The sequence below is a fragment of the Myotis myotis genome, unplaced genomic scaffold (genome assembly GCF_014108235.1).
Source record: "Myotis myotis isolate mMyoMyo1 unplaced genomic scaffold, mMyoMyo1.p scaffold_m19_p_38, whole genome shotgun sequence".
Taxonomy (NCBI): Eukaryota; Metazoa; Chordata; class Mammalia; order Chiroptera; family Vespertilionidae; genus Myotis; species Myotis myotis.
Window position 1 is genome coordinate 1,375,383 of NW_023416344.1, and position 22,898 is coordinate 1,398,280.

The 22,898-nt window shown below is 49.0% G+C and overlaps 2 protein-coding genes across 3 annotated transcripts; one reads left to right on the forward strand and one right to left on the reverse strand.

Moving 5' to 3' along the window:
* Window positions 1-427: 427 nt before the first annotated feature.
* Window positions 428-9,960, reverse strand: TMEM183A (transmembrane protein 183A). Of its 2 annotated transcripts, XM_036303704.1 has the most exons (8): window positions 9,749-9,960; window positions 9,545-9,634; window positions 8,389-8,556; window positions 6,787-6,946; window positions 5,778-5,958; window positions 3,567-3,647; window positions 2,825-2,980; window positions 428-1,621 (listed from the first exon to the last, which is right to left on the reverse strand). In XM_036303704.1, exons 1-8 carry the CDS (start codon window positions 9,855-9,857, stop codon window positions 1,436-1,438), a joined length of 1,131 nt encoding a protein of 376 aa, XP_036159597.1. In that variant the 5' UTR covers window positions 9,858-9,960; the 3' UTR covers window positions 428-1,435. The 2 variants fall into 2 exon arrangements, with proteins under 2 accessions (XP_036159597.1, XP_036159598.1); XM_036303705.1 differs by lacking the exon at window positions 9,545-9,634.
* On the forward strand, window positions 9,944-22,463 carry LOC118653167. The gene is given in 8 exon segments (XM_036303859.1): window positions 9,944-10,014; window positions 10,106-10,122; window positions 12,762-12,898; window positions 13,649-13,805; window positions 15,920-16,845; window positions 19,639-19,785; window positions 20,678-20,837; window positions 21,256-22,463. Coding segments are annotated over 8 exon segments (2,823 nt in total).
* The last annotated feature ends 435 nt before the right edge of the window (window positions 22,464-22,898 follow it).

Sequence of the window (22,898 nt, forward strand, 5' to 3'; positions counted from 1 at the left end):
ACTTAAATGCCCCAATTCTGTGTTTCGTGGACCCAAGCTCACTTTTTGTATGCACAGCTTTAATTCCACCCTCGGTGTGGGCTAAGGTTAGCTGTCAGCCGATGCTCCTTAAATAGCAAGGGGCAGGGAGGATGGGAAGGAAAAAACAACACACTAATTTAGCAGAATGGTGACAACATTTTCCTGTCTAAAGAGTATCATCTTAACACCCACCTCATGGCAATCTGCAGCTCATGTGGCGGGGGATCAGGCGGCAGAAAGCAGCAAGATCATCTTGTTAGCAAAAACAAAACAAAAACATCCCAGCCAGGATGCCCTTCTCAGAGCACACCAGCTACAGCACAGCCTCTGGCAACTGTGCTTCTGCAAGAACGACACAGGATGCCAGGCCGCCCAAGGCAGAGCAGGAGAGTCACAGTGCTTGTAATTCAGGACCCCAGTTTCGACAGGGGATATATTTTTAATGACCTTCAGTATAATAAATGCCTAACAATTCAATGAAAATACCACCATCTTTCCTATAATAAATTTCCTGGTTTGTTTTACATTTTACTTAGAAACACATATTTAACAGATTCTTTCATCAATTTTATACACCTTCAGGTTGATTAGGGATAAGGCACACTACAAATTTTTACTCACCTTTGACTTTTTCTATGTGCACTCTGCCTACTTCCCTCTGCCACCATCTACCACAAGAAAACCAAGAATAACCTTCTAACTGTGGGAGGGCTGGGAGTCCTGCCTATGTCACTGATTCCGTTTCCTCGACCACAGGATGAGGGCAGTACCTACCTTGCAGGACTGTGGAAATTAGAGATATTATATAAAGTTCCTAGTACAGGACCTAGGGACACAGTCGTTACTATTACTATTCTCAGCCTCATGCAAAAAAATACCTAAAATCCCAAAGTGGCAAAAGAATATTTATGTGATAAATATCCAAAAATTATTTTTAAAGAAAGATACACAAGCCAATCTTATAAGATTCTGAAAACCCTGTCACCTGGTTTATTTCTGGAGAAGGGTAAAGGGAGAATAGTCACTTGAATTTGAGGGGCAGCTAAATTGGAAGCAACAGTAGCAGCAATTCTATGCCTCTAAGGTTCCTCTGATCCATAGGGAAGGCTTAAACTTCCTTGTTTGATTCAAGGGTCTAATTTTTTCCTAGAGCAAGATCATCCATTTTCATTGGGATAAAAGAATAAAGAACAAACTCAATAGCACCAAGTGAGGTTTAACACAGAAAATAGGGCCCAGTTTCTCCTTTCAGATGAAACTCTTACATTAAAATATGTTTAGAAGTCGTGGTTGTTTTTCCTCTTGATTCAACCCTTCTCCCTCCCCCAGCAGGAGCCCCAGGAACCTGAAGAGCATGTGCCTCACTAACCAGAGAAACAATCCAGCCACCCCTCCCCGGGACAGGACACAGGGACTACGCTCTCAGGGAGAATGGGTACTGGGGGTGCCACCAGTCAAAGAGGCGAACGCTGTGCACTGGGTCCAGGATGACTTGCACACCCTGCTCACTGCGCAGTTTCCGACCACCGTGCACAGGAGTATCTTGGAACACCAGTCTCACTCGATGATGCCGCATGTCCGTGCTCACATTGATCGTAAACTGGGAGGGGAAAGCAAATGACATTACATCCCATACCCAAATTGAACAGCCTTGTTCTCCTACAGCCCCTCTGAAATGAGAGTCTAGACAAAATTTACATTGGCAAGGCCACAAGATAATCTCTGCAAAGATATAAAAAAATTAAGAGTGATTTTATAAGTTCTTCCTAGCTTGATATATTTAAAGTAGACTAAGAAATGGCTGAATAAATCAGGATATATGCACAAAGACTACCACCAAAGCCAACTTTTAAATATTGGGTTAGAGCTGGATGACTTGAAGGAATTTTGAACAGATATTGTTGAGCAAGTGAAATCAAGATTCATAAAACATACCCAGATCCCGTTTTTTGTTTTCTTGGTAAAATACACCACAAAATCTCTAAATATGTTTATGCATGTGTAGGTCCACATAGAACAATATGGGTATCAAGTACCTAACGTATGAGTGATACACAGCGAGGTCATTAACATGGCCTAACCTAGAGGAAGGGGAGAGGTGCCTACAATAAGAGCAGCTTGTATGACATTACACAAAATTACGTAAGAGGGGCCGGGTATCCATGCACATACTGACAGACACATTAAAGAACAATCCCTAAAAGGTAAATTGCAGTTGTAGGTTATCAGAAGTCCATCAATGTATATATGCATTATTTAAATTCTTTAAATTATTTATTATTTATTTTACCATTTTAAAAAAAAAAAGCTATCTAGGGCTCACGTACAGCCTCATCCTTGTCCCTAGTACAGCGGTTCTCAACCTGGGGGTCGAACGACCCTTTCACAGGGGTCGCCTAAGACCATCGGAAAACACATATATAATTACATATTGTTTTTGTGATTAATCACTATGCTTTTATTATGTTCAATTTGTAAATTAGGGGTCACCACAACATGAGGAACTATATTAAAGGGCCGTGGCATTAGGAAGGTTGAGAACCACTGCCCTAATGTTTCTCACATTAATGATCACTACAAAGGAGATGCAGAAACATTCCCTTTACTTCAGAGAAGAGATAAAATACTCTCAAACATGCATAACTGCTACACAAATTTGTTCCTAATATACAACTCTGCTTTCAGACTCTTTTAAATCTTCATTAAAGATTTCTTCTTCAATGGTTAAATTTACAAATTTATTTTAAAACCTAGGTAGTCAGAGTCTGTGAAAGAGCGGAGGCGACATCCTGTCTCCACTTACCAGGGTGAATATCATCCCCATAACAATTGGAATAAAGATGAAATTGAGGGTGGTGACCTGCAGGAGGCAGCAGTCATGGTCGGGGTTGGTGTGAACATCCTGGTACTGAACAGGAGGCTGCAACCCTCCCACGCACTTGCTCTTTAATCTGGGGGACTGAGGAGAACGGAAAATTAATCTCATGGCTGAGACGACATGTTTATGGACACGACTCCACCAATGACAATTTCATGGCTCAACTGATGCTATGAGACGTATGTTTCTGTTTTCTCCTCTTTTTTTTATGTACATATTGGCTTCATAAAGATCAAGAACACCTGCCGTTTGAAAGGGGCGCACCTTCGGGTGGGCAATGTGGAGTGGGGCAATGCTGCATTTAGATGGTATTTCCTGCCACTCGGCAAGAAATGGAAAAGGACAGCTGTCAGAAGCCCTCCAATGTCTGGAAGACCGCAGATGCCCTGTGACCTGTCAACTGCAGACAACATATGCTGCACAAAGGGGGACACTGGCCCCCACTCCCAGGCATCCTGCATGCTGTGTTCCCGGGCCCAGGACCCACTCTCTGCATTAAGCTGTTACACCCTGTGTGTCTTTCACATAGGAGTTCCCTCTTCTTTTTCTCTTCATGGCATTATTACAGGTTTTGATGTGTATTTTATTTTAATAAGTCAACTTAATGCCTACCTAAATTTACTAGAACAAGGTATCTGAAAAACAAAAAGGAGATACAATTACATACCTGTTTTTTAAACTTAAAGTTGAATTCCCACATTGGTTCCTGTCTGTTCCCAACAATCTTTCGGTACCAGAAAAGTAAGCACTATAAGAAAAGAAAATAAACCAAAAATAAATAAAAGACAGAAAAGAAAAAAAAGAAAAATAAGGCAACAAAAAAATAATCAGCAGAAACCTTTCTGTCTGCCAGCTCTAAATGTTGTGGTTTCACTCTGGCACAGATAGAGACCCGCCCCCCAATTTGACACTGTGCAACGTGCAGAGACAGTCCCAGGCTACTCAGCACAGAGAAGAGGGACCAATGTCAGTCAACCTCAGAGGCTGTGAGGTCAACCCTCATCTCTAAGGACAGAAACATGGTCTCTAGGGACTGGGTCACTCTCTGATTCAGCAGGCCACTCCACTATATTAAAACATAGGCAGCCACCAGGCAAGATGGTATCAAAGGCAGGCAGAGAAGGCCAGCCCTGTGATCAACAGGAGCAAGCCACTCAGGACCCTTTGGGAGCCGACAGCCAGGTGGACACTACAGAACTGGGCTGAATTCAGCACGCCCCTCGGTGAAGGCAGGCTACAGCTAAGTTTAAGCACAAGAAGTCAAGTACCTCCCAGGGGACAAGGGGTGGGTCGTCCGCCGTGCCAGCTGTCCTGCCCTTCAGACATGCCCTGTACGTCCTGATGTTCCATCAAAAATAATGGGCTTGGCTTTAAGGGGCAAACACTTCTGCTGCCATCACAACGGCTCCAGTGTCCCACACAAGCTATGCTACTGAAAAGAGAGAGAGGGAGAATCAAATACGAAAAGCTGGAGTCCGGGAACATGGGACCGCTCCTTCAGGCGTGCTGGCAACTCCCTGAATGCCATGCGACCGTGGCTGTACAAGTGGCAAGGCCATGCATGGGACAGCTGCCACTGCAGGTCCACGTCCTCTTCAGATCTCTAACAAGGCACAGAAGCAGCAGCCAGGTAGCCTGGGCTTATTATCTGGATGAAACATTAGCTATCATTCCACTTGGCCTTTTAAGAGTCCACTTTTAAGAGTTACTATGTGGTGACAAGAGTGTGAAGACACAGGTCCTTTAGGACTGGGCACTGGAGCCGCTACGATGTGTCAGCACGAGTTTGCCTGACACTGCTCTGCTTCCAGGCAACCGACCTACACCTGCCTGGTCAGCTCTGGGGCGATGCCCTCCTCATCATAGTTAGTCTGACACAATCACTATTCGGAAGGGTGTGGGGGACTGTAAACGTGACACAATACACTGTCCGCTCACATTACAAGCAGAAACAGCTGCTGGGTGAAATTCTACCCCAGCCTTGTATCCATCAGCTGGCGTGATATTAAACTGAGCTCAGCTCATGGCCCTGACCACCTCCATCTGCAACCCTGGAAGGAACCTTGATAAATAACCTTGAAATCAGCAGCACCTTTTAATCAATATGTATAAGGTAGAATATGATCACACTTGGGCTACACTAGGGGAGAAGAATCATTGTACCATCCAAAGCATAAAAACAAGATACAAAAGAGTAGGAAGTGCTATAGAACACCAGATTTTGTGTAGGCTGAGAATAAAAATTACCTACAGGATCAAAAGATACAATATTTAGACAATATTAGTTTGGGAGGGGGGGAACCATCAACTGGCATGAATAATAATATCTGCCATACAAGCTCTGCCGGACAAAGGCGTGTTCACTAGGTATTTCATTATGAAGGAGAAAAGGAAGAGAACGGACCAAGGCTAACACACCTACGTACAAATCAGAATGCCAGCAGACGCTAAGGGAGCCAGGCCTACACCAGGACCCTAACGGAGGTCAACAAGAAGGGAAATCCAGATGTCACTGTCCCAACAGAAAGAGAAAACGAGTAAGCTGTTCGTGTTCTACCTCTGCATCATGATCTAAAACACTTAAGAGTTACAGCTGAGACCTACCAGTGAGCTGTGTTCTTCCTAACCCAAACCATCAACGCCATCTAACGTGAAGATAACGCATGAGATAAGATAAAGCGAAGAGCGAGTGTGATAAAAGCCCAGGAAGCCAGGCCGGCGAGCGGGGACGTCTTGGAGATGTGAAAACCCTGAGCCCTGGAAGTTCACGTCCGCCCCCTAGCAGCCTGGGGCCCGGGGGCCTCGCCTCCCACCAGGACGCTGGAGACAAGCCAGGCGACAGGCCTGCCGCACAAGAACCCCGCTGATTCTCACTTACTTTGGAATTCTTTAATGTGCTGGGCGTGCTTTCTGGAATGGCTGGGTTTTTGGAGACTCGAGCAGCGAAGGGCTCATACATATGGTACAGAGATCGGATCACACATGCCCGGAGGCAGCGCAGCTTCTCCATGGACTCTGGGCGCAGGCGCAAAGGCAGAGAGGCGTCCAGCGTGTAGTGCCTGAAACACGACACATGACTCCTACCAACGTGTGGCCTGTCTCTCCTGCTCCAGGTCAGTCTCCTGTGACTCCTGGTCTCAGTCTGACCTCGCTCTCATACACACACATCACATCTATCACTTCTCAGCTACTTTTGCTTCTTTGCTATGTGAAACTCAATTCACACATACCTTATAATCATATACTTCTCCAACCTTTTTAAAATTTCTAATTATCCGTATTTCACCCTAAGAAAGGGAAAGTCTTACCTTTGCTAGGAGTACCAGGTACTTCAGACCCTGTCCAGAAGGGACACCAAGTTCTCTACTTCCCACCACATTCTCACTGACAGTTCCTAACCTCACTACACTTCTGCACCCAGTATCAAGAACTACCCTTTTACTAGCCACACTGTTCACCCTCTCCTCACCCCTACAAATGTATGTAGGGCAGCATAAGAACAAAACTATATGGTACTTCAAGGCGACCAACAAATATAAGAAACTAATCTAGTTAGAAAGACAAACAGGTGGGCATCTGAAGCTTTTGAAAATTCCAGCTAAGACAACCCCCTGAGGAAAAATCAAAGACAATTCTTCTGAAACGTGAAGCAACACTTTTGCTGCAAACGGATATGGGATCCAGGGAGGGGACAACCACAGGGAAGACAGTTGCCTTGATGAATTAATCATATAAATTTTAAATGAGGGTCTCAAGGAACCCAAAGCCAGGCTCACACCAGGCCTGGAGTAGAGAAAGTGCAAAGGTCACCATCCCAGGAGCAGTTTCACATCACAAACAGCATGGAATCAGCTACACAGACAACAGTGAGCTCCCTGTGGCCGCACCTTCGGTACAACCTGGTCCAAAAGGCGGCAGTGCAAGTGACAGTCCAGGCGTTCTTACAAATCAGGGAAAAATTCACAATGTCCTCAGGACGTATGTAGGAGGCCAGCAACAGCCAAATATCCATGGGGTACTCTTCACCTCCAGCCCCATCCAGGGCTTCTGAAACAGAAGAAAAGAACTATCATCTCTGACCTTTCCTTTTTACAAGAAACATAGGGTCTTCTAGGTTTTAAGGGTACATTTCTAGGATACATGACGTGTATATTGCACTGTGTGCCCACCACCCATAGTTAAATCATCTTCCGTAAACTCTGAACTTCTATTACACACATATCTAAAAATCCCCAATCAGCCATGACCAGTTTGGCTCAGTGGATAGAGCAGGGGTGGGGAAACTTTTTGACTCGAGGGCCACAATGGGTTCTTAAACTGGACCGGAGGGCCAGAACAAAAGCATGGATGGAGTGTTTGTGTGAACTAATATAAATTCAAAGCAAACATCATTACATAAAAGGGTACGGCCTTTTTTTTCAATAGTTTTATTCATTTCAAACAGGCCGGATCCGGCCCGTGGGCCATAGTTTGCCCACGGCTGGGATAGAGCATCGGCCTGCAGACTCAAGGGTCCCAGGTTCAATTCCGGTCAAGGGCATGTATCTTGGTTGCGGGCACATCCCCAGTGGGAGGTGTGCAGGAGGTAGCTGATCGATGTTTCTCTCTCATCGATGTTTCTGACTATCTCTCTCCCTTCCTCTCTGTAAAAAATCAATAAAATATATATTTTTAAAAAAATCCCCACTTAGATTCTCCCAGGTCTTGCACAGCTAAGAAAAAGGTTTAAAAGGTCCAAGAAGCCTCTCAAACTCATCATTTCCTGCTTATTCCAGCTGCTGGAAACTTTTGCTTCCTGTTGCCCCAGTAAAGAGGTCTTGTTTTTAAGGCTTTTATTTAATAATTATTTATATGCTATTTTGAAGTTTTCAAAGTAATGTTGCATACATTAAATCATTCAATTCTGGTCTAATCCTAAAGCTAACCTTTAACCTTTAGCTCAGACCTATTATAGAACTATCCAAAAACCAGATTTCTTCCTCCTCTTTCCGGGGCAAAAGGCCCCTACACCACCTCCCCACTGCTGCCTCTGCTTTTCTAGGTAATTGCTCCCAGCAGTTCGTTGACTCAATCAGGTTCTTGCGTTGAGTTCCTCATATCAGAGACCAAGGCCTCTAAAGCAACATCCTCTTTTTTGGCTCCTATCCTTTCTTGAAATCACTTAAAGCTTGGTCTCCCATGTTGGGGCCCCACCTTACATGGCCCTCTGAAAGAGAGGGCACCAGCATTTCCCCCACTGAGACCCATCAGAACTTTTATGAAGCAGAGTGCTATTAAAAATTTGTATTTGGGGTCAAAATTCAATAATGATTAAAGAACTGTATTTTAAACATAATTATTAAGAAATTTCAAAATGTCAAAATGGAATCAGTAAAGAAAAGCTTCATGGCCTGTTAAACCCTGTCCCACTCCGGCGATCCACACTCGGATTCTCTACTTGCTGTCACCACACACAGGACGAGTGAGCCAAAGGAGAGCAAGCCCTGTACCTCTGTGCCTCTTGCTTTTCTTTTTTCTGGAGACGGGTCTTTCATGGATGCTCTCCTCCTGCGCATCCATCTCGTCACTGCTGTCAGTGACATCGCAGGGCTCCCCAGCCCCAGAGAGAGCTTCCACCGCGGGAACCTGAGAGGCTTCCAAGCCGCAGAGAGATTTTACTAGAAGGAAAGAAGGGAAGAGTGAGAAGGCAGAGTCCCATCCAGAAATACAGACGGCTGAGGCAGGATATCGGCATTCACGAGGGGGGGGAAACAAAAGGAAAAACCAGCATGAGAGTCTGCTGAAAAAGCTGAGACTCTAACAAGAAAGAAAATTAAGCATTTACATGTTTTAAAAAACGGGAAAGCAATGGGCAAACTGGCTCCTGAAGAGTGCCAACCTCAGAGGGGAAGACCAAGGGAGCGCATTATTCTCCCGCTATAAACTGCAGCGGCTAAAACTACAGGCGAATGCTGTTCTCATTTGCATACATTCTGAGACCAGCGTTTTGAGCGGCACTACGTCCAATTTAATCATGTTCTTGGGTTGGAGGCTGTAGGTGTCAGAAAAACACACGTCTCACCAGGCCCACGTGGCTCAGTGGTGGAGCTTGGACCTATGAGCCAGGAGGTCATGGTTCCCGCTCAGGGCACACGCCCCGGTTGCAGGCTCCATCTCCACTGGGGGGCGTGCAGGAGGCAGCCGGTCCATGATTCTCTCTCATCCTGGATGTTTCTCTCTCTCTCTCCCTCCCTCCCTCTCCCTTTCCTCTCTGAAATCAATAAAAATATATATTTAAAAAAAACACGTCTCAAGGATATGTAGGTACAAAGCTTGAAAGTAAGAGGAACGTGGGAGAAGGAAACGAATACACTGCAAGGTTCCTACACTAGAAGCCCGCTGCAGAGCACGTGGGCACCGGGGAGCTGCAGGGCAGGGACTGAGCAAGGAGGTGGCAGTGGGAGCTACGGAGGCGCACAGAGGCGTCCGTAATGCGGGCGGACACGGGCATTCCTGTACAGAAACCGCCAGCGGAGGCACGGCTCCCGGCGCCCTCCCGGGAGTCCACGGAGCCACCCCGCGGAGAGCCCACCGCGCACGAAGACGCCCGAGGGCTGCAAGGAAAACACGGATGGAGCCCCAGGAACAGGCGCCCGCGGCACCTACCTTCCTGCTGAACAGCATTGGCCACGGCTTTCTTGACTCGTCCGGACCTCACGACGGCCGGGTCCGAGTTGGCATAATCCGCCACGGTCACTGCAACAAGCGTGACCCTCAGCGGGGCGGCCTGCTCCCCTCGGCGTCCCCCCGCCGGCCCGGCCGCCTCCCCCGCCCCCAGCCCGGCCTTTCCCCGCCCGGCCCCTCGCTCACCTCGACCCGAGCAGGCGTCGTGGGCCCGGAACTTGAGTCGCTTCCCTCGCTTGGGCATGGCGGCCGGGTCGGGGCGAGGCCGCCCTAGCGGGCCGGGACCCCGGGCCATGTCCTGGGCCCCAGAGCCGGCTCCGGGAGCCGCCGGACAGCGCCGCCCGGCTCCGTGGCCATCCGCGCCGCAGGACCGCTCTCGCGATGACGCAGTCCGGGCTCTGCGTCGCAGCGGCGCATACGTCCTCCTTGGACGCCAATCAGCGCCCGTCGTGGTGACGTCATCCACCAGCGCCGAGGGCTGGGCCTGCGCCGGGGCTGCGACGTCGGGGCCCCGCGGGTTTCCGCGGTTTGCACCCTTTGCAGGGAGATTGCTGCCATCGGTCAGTCCTGTGGCCTCTCCAGATGTTAACCAAAGAGTCTTTCTGACCGTTGGGATCTGGGTCTTTACCTTTTCATTTTGTAATTGACTCGGTGTTTGACATGGAACATGTGTCGTATTTATACTTGGGGAAATAGCAGTACAACTACTTTTATTGGGTGAGAAATGTGGCGCCCTTCCAGCCCAGAGCCTTGGATCTCGGTCAGAACCCGGGGAGCAGGGAGCTGACACGGACGTCCTCACCCCTCCCGGCACCTCCTGAGGACCGGTGCTGGGTGAGGTGGGCGGGCGGGACACAATGGTTGTCAGGGAGGGTGTCCTGGGAGAGCAGTGACCAAGTTTGTCTTGCCTCAGAGGATGCATATTCTGCCCCGATCCCTGCCTCTCCAGGACTCTGGGGGAGTCCTGGACACTCAGGAGTGTGGCGTTGAGTCCCTGTGCACCATAAAGAGGAAACCTGAGATGGAACGCCAGCTCCCGTCGAGGTGACACATACCATTTCCTTGATGCCTCTTCACAAGCCCCTGGGGAACGAAGGTGCCTCAGAAAGGGAGATGGTCTCCTGGATCTCTGACTCGGTCCCAATCATAGATCCTTAATACGTGCCTCTTAGGTTCTCCAGAGGAAACCAATACGATCTGTGGGCAAGAGAGATTTATTATGAGGATGAGCAAACCAAGTCTGCAGTCCCATGGTTTGCTGTCTATCAGTTGGAGGCCCAGGAAAGCTGCTGGTGTGGTTTCCAGTCCAAATCTGAAGGCCTGAGAACCAGGGGATCCGATGTCTGAGCGCAGAAGAAAATGGATGCCCGAACTCAAGCAGAGAGAGACCAGCACATGCATCATGGGAATCCCAGAGGAAAAGAGAGGGGCAGAGAGAGCATTTGAAGACATAATGGCTGAAATCTTCCTGAATTTGACGAATGTAAATTTCCAAGATCTTCAACAAACTCCAAGTAAAATGAACTTAAAAAGACCCACACCAGGCCACATAATCAAACTTTCAAAACAAAGAGAGAATCTAAAAAGCAGTGAGAGAGGAATCGTCACACACAAGGGTCCTTAGTAAAATCATCAACAGAAAAGAAGTTGAAAACTGGCTGGGAGCTCAGTTGGTTAGTGTCCTCCCGATACGCCAAGGTTGTGGCTCGACTTCTCCCTCTCCACCTGGGCACATAATCAACCAAGGAATGCATAAATAAGTGGAACAAATCAATGTTTTTATCTCCCTCTCTAAAATCATTTTTTAAAAGAGTTACTTCTGTATTTTTAAAAAAGTTGAAAACATGTCCATTCAAGAACTGCCCATAAATATTTATAGCAATTTTGTTCATAACTGCCCAAACTTGAAGGAAACCAAGATATCTGTCAGCAGAATGGGTAAATGAAACTGTGGTGCATCCACATAATGGAGCATTACTCAGTGCTAAAAAGAAATACGCTATCAAGCCTTGAAAAGACATGGTGGTACCTTGAATGTATATGACTAAGTGAACGAAACCAGTATGAAATAGCTACATAGTGTATGATTCCAACTATATGACATTCTGGAAAAGGCAAAACTATGGAGACAGTAAAAAAAAGATGAGTGGTTTCCATGGGGTTGGGGTGGGAGGAATGACTAGGCAGAGCTCAGAGGATATTTAGAGCAGTGAAAATATCCTATATAATAAAAGGCTAATATGCAAATTGACCAAACAGTGGAACGACTGGTCGCTATGATGCGCACTGACCACCAGAAGGCAGACGCTCAACGCAGGAGCTGCCCCCTGGTGGTCAGTGCAGTCCCATAAGGGGAGCATCACTCAGCCAGAAGCCCTGAGCCGGTTTCATGGGTGGTGAGTGCAGCAGTAGTGGCAGGAGCCTCTCCCACCTCCGCAGTAGTGCTAAGGAGTTCCAACTGACAGCTTAGGCCCCTCAGTAGGACATCCCCTGAGGGCTCCTGGACTGCGAGAGAGTGCAGGCCGGGCTGAGGGCCCCCCACCCCTGCCGAAGTGCACAAATTTTGTGCACCAGGCCTCTAGTATGTATTATAATGATGGATATATGTCATGTCCAAACCCTTAGCATGTACCACACCGAAAGTGAACCCTAATGTAAACAATGAGCTTTGGGTGATGGTGACGTGTGGACATAGGTTCATCAGTTATAACAAACGCACTAGTTTGGTGAGTGGTGTTGATAATGACGGAGGCTGTGCGTGTGGGGGTAGGGGGTATTTGGGAAATCTCTATACCTTCCTCCAATTTTGCTATGAACCCAAAACTTCTCTAAAAAATAGTCTTTTAAAGAATAATGATATTTATGTATTATTTATACAATTATTTCTTGATTCACAAAACACATTACTGTCAGCCATAGCCTGTTTGGCTCAGTGGCTAGAGCGTCAGCCTGCGGACTGAATGGTCCTGGGTTCGATTCCACTCAAAGGCACCTGCCAGGGTTGCTGGCTCAGTCCCCAGTGGGAGGCATGCAGGAGGCAGCCAATCAATGATTCTCATCATTGATGTTTCTCTCTCTCCCTCTCCTTCTCCCTTCCTCTCTGAAATCAATAAAAATAAAAACGCATTACTGTCAAATGGTAACTTTTCTCGACAGTGTAAAGGCAGACATCTGAGTATAACCCCCGGTCACAGATGAGGAAGCTGCTGTAGGTCCTCCCCACCCAGCACCATGAGAGATGCCTTGTGCCTTCTCGTCTCTGCTGCAGCAGCACTGCTCTCCATCTTCTTCTTCATTAAAGAAAACCCTTTGGACACTACAAGTTTCCTGTCCTTGGTGAGTACCAGAAGCTGTGAGTCAGGCAAAGTTGAAGTCCCTGGGCTGAGAAAAAGGAGACACTATCTAAGTGTCCATTTGTGTGCAACTGTCACTGACATTATAGACACTCAGAGAAGAAGGATAATAAAGCCTAGGACTAAACATATTTTTCTTTGATGGGGCAATAAAGGAGGTGGCACTCTGGAAGAAAGAATTCAGGGTTGGGAAGAAATCACACTTCTTTCTTATGATTTCAAAGTTACACATTTTATCCCCATTTTATCCCATAGGACCCTGAACCTCAGAGAAGTTGTCATTTTTCTAAGCCAAGAAAAACTAAGGGGATGAGAAATTTCACCAGAACCCAGAAAAGGCAAAAAAGAAAAGAAAGGGGAGAGAATGAACTTGGAGGGTGAAGAGTGTAGACGGGGCATTGCAGTGGCATCACTGTCTCCTCTCATGCCTAGCACATGCTTTGCCCTTCATGGGATTAGACTAGTCACAGAGATGACTGTGGGGGAAGAATGGCGTGGACTGATACCATCTCATTCCCTGCATGTAACCCCGGACTCCCTTCACCCCAGGACCCATAACCTGTACAAGAATCCCCGGGTAGAACTTTTTCAGAAGATAAGGAAGAAACTGAGCTGAGCCCTGAGCAACCTGCCTTGTGTCCTGGAGATGTTTTATTATGTGATGCAAAGCAGAACCCACCCAGCCATTATTCTCAAAGGAAGGGCTCATAGCTGCAACTTACTCTCTTCTCAGGAGGAAAAGGAGCTGGTGGCCTGGCAGAGAGCCCGGATGCAGCTTAACCCTGGTAGAACACGCCACCTGCAAACCTTCAAAGATATGCAGAAAAACTCAGAACCATTCAAAAACGTGAATTCCTATATCTTGATTGGAGCCCCTCCTAGGAAAAAAAGTGAGTGTGCACAAGGGGTCCAGACCGTGAAGGGGCAGGACAGGCATGTGGGCAGCAGGGACCTGTAGCATCTGACACAGTAGAGCGCTCTCCTGTCAACACTCTCTCCAGTTGCTTCCAGGACCCCAAGCTCTAGTTTTCCTCCAGCCTCACTCATAGACCCTCAGTGTCTTCTGCTGGTTTATCTTCTCTCCAGCATCTAAATGTTGGTGTGCCCAGAGCTCAGTCCTTGTCTGGACTGCCTTGGTGACCTCACCTAGTCTCGCAGCTTTAAGTGCCATCTATAGGCCGATTACTCTAAAAATACAGCTCCGGCTAAGTCTGTCTGTGGTCCATACTGACCCTTGCAGTGTCCTTTTCCCCCCGGTAACCATGCTGGCAGCTGTTGCCAAGATCTGTGTAGACACTCTGTGGCTCTAACCTGTCAGCTCTGTTGGACTTTGTTGTTCCCCTGCTCGGCAAGCATCCCTTTGGGACGGGACCCTCCGGAGGTCCAACTGTGACACTCATTGGATCCTCATAAGTTGCATTGATGAGAAAAAAATAAACCTTAACACAGAATAAGCTTTTTCTGACTCAAACAGTTTAAGAATTCAAAGGGCAAGACTAAACTATTATGTTAATGAAATAGTTAAGTTCAAGGGGGCTGAAGAGTGTTGGCCTTAATTATACAAGAACTCTGCCCTGGCTGGGTATCCCAGGCCCATTAGAGTGTCATCCCAATATTCGAGGTTACAGGTTCAGTCCTCGGTCAGAGCACATACAAGAAATAACCAATGAATGCATGGATGAGTGGAACAACAAATCAATGCTTCTCTCTCTCCTTCCCTCCCTCTCTCTCAAATCAATAAATTTAAAAAAAACAATAACACAAGAATGCTGAGTAAAGAAAAACTTCTTTTTTCTTTAAAAGTAAATGCTTTTTATTATTCAGTTACCAGTAATCCCACTTTCTATAAACCTCACTGGCTATGATGCTGTACTTTTTTAATTAAATGCACTATGAAGTAGTATGAATGCATGATGGTATTTTATCTTTTTAGAAATATATATTTTGGCTCTATCCAGTGGCCTATAAATGAGTGTTTGTTACATAAATACTGTTTTCCACTAAAAATAACCAGGCTGATTCCAGGTCCAAGGCAGGAAATGTCCTCTCAGATAGCAAGGAAGCCTTAAAAAATGACTAAAGTTATATCAAAAAGACTCAGGATCCAACTTCAAAAGGCTGTTTGCCAAAGATAGGACAATTTGAGCCTCAATAGGATCAAATTTCCATGGTTTGAAACATGAAATTCATGAGTTTATACAGATGCCTCTCCATGTCTCAATGTCACCTTCAGGGAGCCACACCCAGGGCTTTATCCTAGAGGTAAAAGCCACGTCAGCTCTGCCCTCTCCTCCTGCTGCTGCCTGGAGTTCTTGCTCAAGTCCTGGGGCTTCCGCCAGCCCAGGATTCACCCATAGGCTCTCCCCGGGCAGACCTTCCACTTTACTTAGAAAATCGTAGCACTTTCGCCTGCGATGGATGTTGCCACAGCCAGCCCCTTAGAGGTCAGTGGTCCAGTGGTTCTGGAAACAGTCCTGTGGCTGATAATCCAGGTGACCATCCCAGGGCTTACACCTGTCGTTTGGTGGCTCGAACTTAGAATTCCACTGAGGCTTTCAGTATGAAACTAAATCTCTGCATTTGTTTTCTCTGTGTGTCTTATGAACTATGAATTCTTCTAGACTTTTTCACCACCCCGTTCCATATTCTCTGTCTTCTAGGAATTCTGCAAATATTACAGTTCTCTAATGGCAAGCTTTCTAGTTTTTCAGTGGGACTCTGGTTGAGGAGACATAAATGCAAATGTTTTTAGTTTATCATCTTTTATTTCTCCAACAATAGTTCCTCAAAGGTAATGATTTTTTTTTTAACTGACAACTTGTGACCAGATTATTAACTCCTAACATTGTCCATGCTTAGGCTTGGGGGAGAAAATGTACAATAACCACAGAAGGACATTAAGTTGGTGTATGGAAAGACCTGCGAGTATTATAACCTCACCCATAGCAACTATGTTTCTCACTTCTGTAAGCTGACAAAGGTCCTCTCTTCTCCCCAACCCTAGAACTGCTGACCATAGGGATTTCCTCCGGGCAGCGTCCTGAAGGGAGCCACCTCGTGGACACCCTGCAGTCTCTCTTCTTTGCTTCCTCCTCATCCGAGCGGAAACACTTCACCGTTCTGGTACACCTAGCAGGTCCTGACCCCAAATGGCTTGTTCAGATGATCTACAACCTCTCAGCCATGTTCAAACCACACATACAGGCCAGAGAGCTGGTGGTGATCACTACTCCTCTCACAAGCTATCTTCCTTTGAAGGATCTTAAAGTGACCTTTAATGACCCTCCTGTCCACGCAGCCTTCCACTCCAGGCAAAACATGGACTATGCTTTCCTCATGAACTTTGCTACCCAGCACTCTGACTATTTCCTGATGGTTGAGGATGATGTGAAATGTGCCCCCGGATTTGTCACCCAGATAGCTATTGCAGTGTCGGCCTGGGCAAACAGACCCTGGGTGACCCTGCAGTTCTCCCCGCTGGGCCTCACCGGGAAACTCTTCCGTACTGGAGACTTGCCCCGCTTCGTTCACTTCCTTCTCCTCTTCTACCGAGAAATGCCCTGGGACTGCCTCCTCTCCCATTTTCAGGCCCTGCTGCAGCACACACCAATCAAGTTCCTGCCCTCCCTCTTCCAGCAAGTGGGCAACTCCTCCTCCTTTGAGGAGGATGACACTGGCTCTCCCAGCAACCCTGCTGCCTCCATCCACACCAGCCTGAAGGTTGCCAACGACTCTGCTCCCTCGCACGCCTACAGCCTGGATGAAAATTTCTTTTACACCAAATCGGCTGAGCCTGGCAGCCATCTGACTGTGGTTTTGGATGTACCTGCCCACGTGTCCCGAGTTCAGGTGCTGACTGGCTCTGACCCGAGAGGCTGGAATCAGCTGGAAGAGGGACAAGTAGAACTGGGCTGTGACTCTACAAACAGGGTCAGTGACTGTGACGACTACACTCTGCTGGGGCTGCTGGTAAATGGCGTCCTGAACAAGCAGGTGTTGTCTCCCACGTCTGGGAAGAAGGTGAAATGTGTGAGACTGCTTGTGACAGCCGCTGCTCCCTCTGGAATAGTGGTCAGGCACATCCACCTCTGGACCAAGTGAGGTTTAAGTGATAAATGGAGAAGCCACCAGGAGTTGTGGGAGTGGTCAGATTGGAGGTTAGAGTCTACAGAGGTTAAACAAACAAAAGATTAAAATGTTGAACTTGGGTCCTTTCAGGATTGTTCGTTCAGAAGAGATGCGTGTTGAAAGGCAGAGTGAAGGTCACGTACTCTTGGTCCCAGAACCACTGGTGGACGAGGTGGGCTTGTTAAAAGCCTTCCTGGTTTACTCACCAGGTCCACCATTCGGAATTCTTCCCTTGGAGCAGAAACACCAGATTCGAAGGAACAGTAGGAGCACGTGGGTAGGACTAAATGATGCTTATATCACGACGGGACGGGGGTCTCTCCACCAGCAGAAATGGACTCATTAAAGGCGGAACTTCCTGTGTGGCAGGAAAGAAGCACGACTGTGTGTTCTGTGGTCTCATTTCCCATTAACGGTGGCCATTCGATGCACACTACTGACCCCTTTATGGTCAGGCAGAGTCCTCTTCTCCATGGTCACCCAGCATGTCAGGTATTCCTTTTCAGATAGCCTCCAAATTGCTGAAAATCACTTGTTCTGATCTGTGATAGCTCCTGTCCAGCAGTCTTATCTCTGGGACTGTAAGTTAACATAGGTTTCTGATAGGAAAACCTTTGGATATGTTACTCATTTTTTTTAGTTCAGTTTGGCTATGAGATCTTTATTTCCAGAAAAATCTGAGCCCTGAGCTCAGCTAATGTGCAGTGTCTGGTTCTCACTAGCTTGACTATAATCCATGAAAGCAGGGAGAGGAGGAAAGGAAAGGAGAACTCTAAGAGGGATATTTGGGAAGAACCCAAATCAAAAGCCAGCCGGTGTGTCCCAATGAGCTGTAACCCAAGTAGATGCAGGAGCTGGAGAGCCTGGAAACAGGATGTGGGACAAAAACAAGGAGAGGATGGGGGACAAATAAGGGCAGGAGGCAGAAGCTCTGAGCATCAGGCCGCCACAGGATCCACCGCAGTGTTGGTGGCATGGCCACGCTCTCCACAGAATGGTCCCCCCTGGTGGAGAGCCCATTCTGGCAAGATGGAGGGTGACCTCAGCCTGTTTAAACTCCCAGAACCACACTGCAGTCCGGGGCTTCCTGGCCAAGACCTCCTTCGTCACCTCCCACCCTTGTCAGACCTTGACGGCAATCTGAAGCCTATCCCGGCCTCCTCCCCTCCACTAATGAAGCTCTGGGATGTATAATCCCATGTTCTGTCAGCAGTTTGGCAGTTGTGAACTGACACGGGGTGCTGAGAGTACCCTGGGGAAATGGACAGCAAGGTGGGGATGTGGGACTGGTTTCCTCATGATACTCAGGTAGCTGTGGAAATAGAGGCTAAAATAGGTTAACAGAACATCGCCACTGTGGGTAAAGTAGGTAGGGAGACGACAACCACAAAAGGCAAAAATGGAGGGGCAGGAGGTTGAGGACAGTCACCCCAATAAGTCAATCCCTTGCCTGGTTCTGGATCTCAGCCAATTTTCAGGTCCATGTGCACTGATGGAAGAGGTGGGCAGGTCCCTAGAAGGAAGGTCCCTGAGACACAAATCCTGTAAGATTCCCCAGACACCCTACCACCACCACCACAGTGCCTTACAGACATGTACTTGGGTAACTGTAAGCTGGGGAAAGGGAAACACCCAGACATTTAAGGAGGTCACCAGTTCGATTCCCAGTCAGGGCACATGCCCTATAACTGGATATCCTGTAACATGGATGGTTCCTCCAGGAGCCGTATGGGGCCCTCTAATAGGGAAGCAATCACTCAATATCCACCCTTGTCGATTTGATTCAAGCTGACAGTTAATTTTCAGCTTCTGGGTTGAGATAAGACTGGAAAGCTGGCTTTAAACCCTTATTCCCACCGTATCCAGAAACAGGTGCTTGATGTGAGCAGTCCCCATTCAGGGTGAACAATGGTTGTCAGGGAGGGTCTCCTGGGATGGTGACTAGTTTCTGCTGCCTCAGAGGAGCCCCTCTGGGCTCCCACCCTGCAGCATTGAAGTTTTTTTCTCTGTGATTTCAGAGAAATCCCTGCTCTCTGCTGGCTTATCAAGCCACACTTTCTGTTAGACACAAAGCCTCCAATCGCTGTGGCTCTGCAAACCTGGTCAAGACTTCCACAGGATTAGAAATTTCCAGCCACTTCTAGGTTTCCATCCTTCCTACCAGTCCAGGGTGGGGGAGACACGCAAGAGTTTCCCTTGATCCTTCTGACTTGATTCAAAACCTCATAATCTGTCTGAAATAACCCCCAGTGGAGACTTTAACTCAAGTTTGAGTTTAGGGAGCTAACACCTAACCCTTGATTTCTGGCAACACATCCCCGCTGGTGGTGCCTGTACTCCAAGTGGCTAAACCAATGTGCTCCAGTTCCACCTGGAAACCCAGACAGGAGCTGAAGAAGGCAGCAGCTGAATAGAACCAAACTCCATGACCTTTGTCTCTCCTTAGATGGCTATATTGGGGGGAATGTAGCGGGGGGCCAAAGTGGGTGGAAAAGATTTAGGAAGTAAATTGGCAGAGGTGTCCAGGAGCAAGGGTGGGGGCAGGGAGGGGAGGCCGCAGGAAACAGGAGGACATGCCTGGCTTCTCTCTCTCAGGATCCAACTCCTGCTCACTTGCTGCCAAGTGCCAGGCCCAGTACCATGACGCTGTGGAGGTCCTCCCTCCTGGCTGTGTCCCTCATCTCCCTGAGCTTCTTCCTCCAGGACAATAGGAACAGGCGCCTTGAGCACAGCGTGTCTTCGGTAAGTTCCAGAAATTGGGAGGGATTACTTGCCAACACTTCGGCAGGGAGGAAATATGTCCAGTTATGCAAACATGCAAGCATCATCATAGAAGTTGTAAGAAGAGGGCACATGAAGGTTCAGGAACGTGTCAAAAAAAGGTATTAACCCCGCCTTGAATATGGCCAGGATTTGCGCAGGGTGAGGGAGGAAGAGGGCATTCTACGTGTGGAGAGAGCCTTGCCCAGACCTTCTAGGCGGCCCTGCTGCCACTCTCCTCACCTCAGGAGACGGTGTCCTCCCATCCTCCCTTCAGGGACAGACTCAAGCCCTAAGATGACTCCTCCCACATGCACAGCGTCTGCAGTGGAGAAGGTCATGCTCAGGTTCTGGGGTCCATCTTCTCCCCACGTGCCTTGGACCGGCTAGAGCAGAGGGGGAGGTGGCTGTGGGGAAGTGTGCGGCCAGAACTGAGCGAAGAAAGGCCTTTAGAACTGAGGCACCGGTGTCGTTCCTTCAGGACAAGACAGCTCGGTCTTCAGCAGCTGTCCCAGCAGCCAGCACAGGCCAAGCAGAGCCAGGGGCTCTGCCAGCCGGTAATGGTGGAGAAATTAGACCTGGGCAAGGTGGGGCAGGCAGGTTCTTACTCTGCAGAAGCCTGGGACCTTCCCACAGGCATTCCACACAGAACTGGAGAGCCCCACTTCCCCGACTCCAAGGCCCACCACCCCTTCCAGCACCACGGGTTTTCTCATGATGAGGTGGGGACAGTGCTTCACTGAGCCCCGATACTCGAGCTCCCTGGTGACTGGATCCTGGGGCTTACTTGGTCTGTCCTAGAAGGAAGATTTGCCCTCATTTGTCTCCAGAGGAGCTGGGGTGAAGCTCAGGGCTGATGCTTATCCATCCTCAGCAGGAGGAAAAGAAGAAAATGCTGCAGCAGCTGGGCCAGGAGCAAATCAGCTCTGAGAGCAAGAACCACTTGGAGACCTTCAAGGAGATGCAGAGACGCTCCCCTGTGCTCCAGCTCACCAGCTACCAAGTCCTGGCTGGAGCCCTTCCCCAGGAGAAGAGTGAGCACGCGGGAGAGAGGTCAGACTGAGGGAAGAGGGAGGGGGAGGACCCAGAGGGAGATGAATGTGATGGGTGCCAGCTCACTGGGCACTGTACTACGAGAGCCCTCCGGTTCCTCTGTCCCTGCAGACCCTGCCATCCAGGTCTGAGGTCCCGGCTCATATGCCACGCCAGCAGATTTCCCTTTGGTACAGGGCAGCCTCCCCATCAGAGAGCCTTATCCTCCAACGACCTTGCAAAGTAGTGATCAAATAAAACCACTTCACAGTCTAACCAAAGATTAATCTCTTATCTAACCACACTCTCCAAGGGAAAGGAAATGTGACTTTGTCCCCAGGGGTTGGCATTAAGGAGAGAGGGGCGGAGGGTCTTGTCACCACCTCGAGTGCTAATGGTGCCCTATGCCTCCCCCCGCAGAACTACTGACGGTGGGGATCTCCTCAGTGCAGCGTCCTCATGGGAGCACCCTCTTGCACACCCTGCAGTCTCTGTTCCAAGCCTCCTCAGAGTCTGAGCTGGACTGTATCGTGGTGCTGGTCCACCTGTCAGATCCTGACCCTGCATGGCTCAGCCAAATGGTCGCCAACATATCAGGCCTCTTCCAAACTCATCTTGAGGCCCAGAAGCTGCTTGTGATCCACGGTCATCTCAGTGGCTCTCTTGTCACAGGAGATCGGGGCAACATCAATGACTCCTCACCCTGTGAAGCTGTTTATTCCAGGCAGAAAGTCGACTACGCCCTCCTTATGAACTTCGCCGTCAGCCTCTCTGAATACTTTCTGATGGTAGAAGATCACGTTGACTGCACCCCCAAATTTGTTTCTACCATCTACTGGGCACTGGCAGCCTGGAAAGAACGACCCTGGGTGACCCTGGAGTTCTCCAGCCTGAGCTTCTCCGGGAAAGTCTTCCACAGCAGCGACCTCTCCCGCCTGACCACCTTCCTCCTCCTCTTCCCTAAGGACACGCCTACGCACTTGCTTCTCTCTGAATTCCGCCTTCTCTTGGCCCAACATGTTCCTATTCGTTTCAGTCCCTCCGTCTTCTATCCGACGGGCAATTATTCTGCATCCGAGGACACCTGCTTTCCTGTGGAGAAGGAAGTGGTCTTTGGTGATCCGGACAACCCGGTAGCCAGTGTCCTCACTGACATGAGGCCGATACCGAATGTGATTCCCCAGTACGCCTACTTTCTGAACACGGAGAGCTACGTCACCCTTGATGCCTTGAGGGGCAACTACCTGGTGGTGGTTTTGGAAAGGCCACAGAAAGTGGTCCGCATAGAGGTGCTGACAGGTGCTGACAAACAGGGGCAGTACCGGCTGCAGCAGGGCCAAGTAGAACTGGGCTACGACCCCCTGGCGCACCCCGAAGGCTGTGCGCGCTACACCGTGCTGGGCCCGCTGGTGCAGGGGAACTTGGACCAGAGGGTGTTTTACGAAGACGGCGCCGTGGAGCAGCTGAGCTGCATACGACTGCTGGTGCTGGCCTCTCAGGGCTCCTGGCTCTTCATCAGGCAGATCAGGGTCTGGACTCAGCCCGAGGAAGAGGAGCGCTAGAGGCACACCGGGGATTCTGCAGGGACCGGCCTGGGGAATGCAGCCTACATGGCCGGCAGGAAATAAAGCTAGGAACGGGCCCAGGCCTGTGCACTCGGAGCGGGGTGACCGTGTAAGTTACTGTCCAGACTGGGGTGCGTGTGAGAAGGAAAGGAAGCGCCACTGAAAATCACACTCCGACCGCAGAGGCGCGCCAGCCGGCCCCCGGCGAGCAGAGGTGTGCGCTCAACCGCACCCAGTTTTATGGGCCACGTTAGGCGACACAGTGTGAGGGGGAGAGAGAAGACAATGTCCTTTCGGCTTCCAAGGGCCAGGGAGAGGGAAGAGGCACCGTGACCGGCCCTACTTCTCATCTGCACACAAGCACGACACTCCCGCTCCTTCCCACCAAGGAGCCCCCGCCCCGCCTGGAGCCGCGAGTCCTGGGAGAGTCCCGCTCCTTCCGCACCGCCCTTTCCGGTCCCCAAGCCCTGGGTCAGGCCCCGCCCCTTCCGCCTCGCC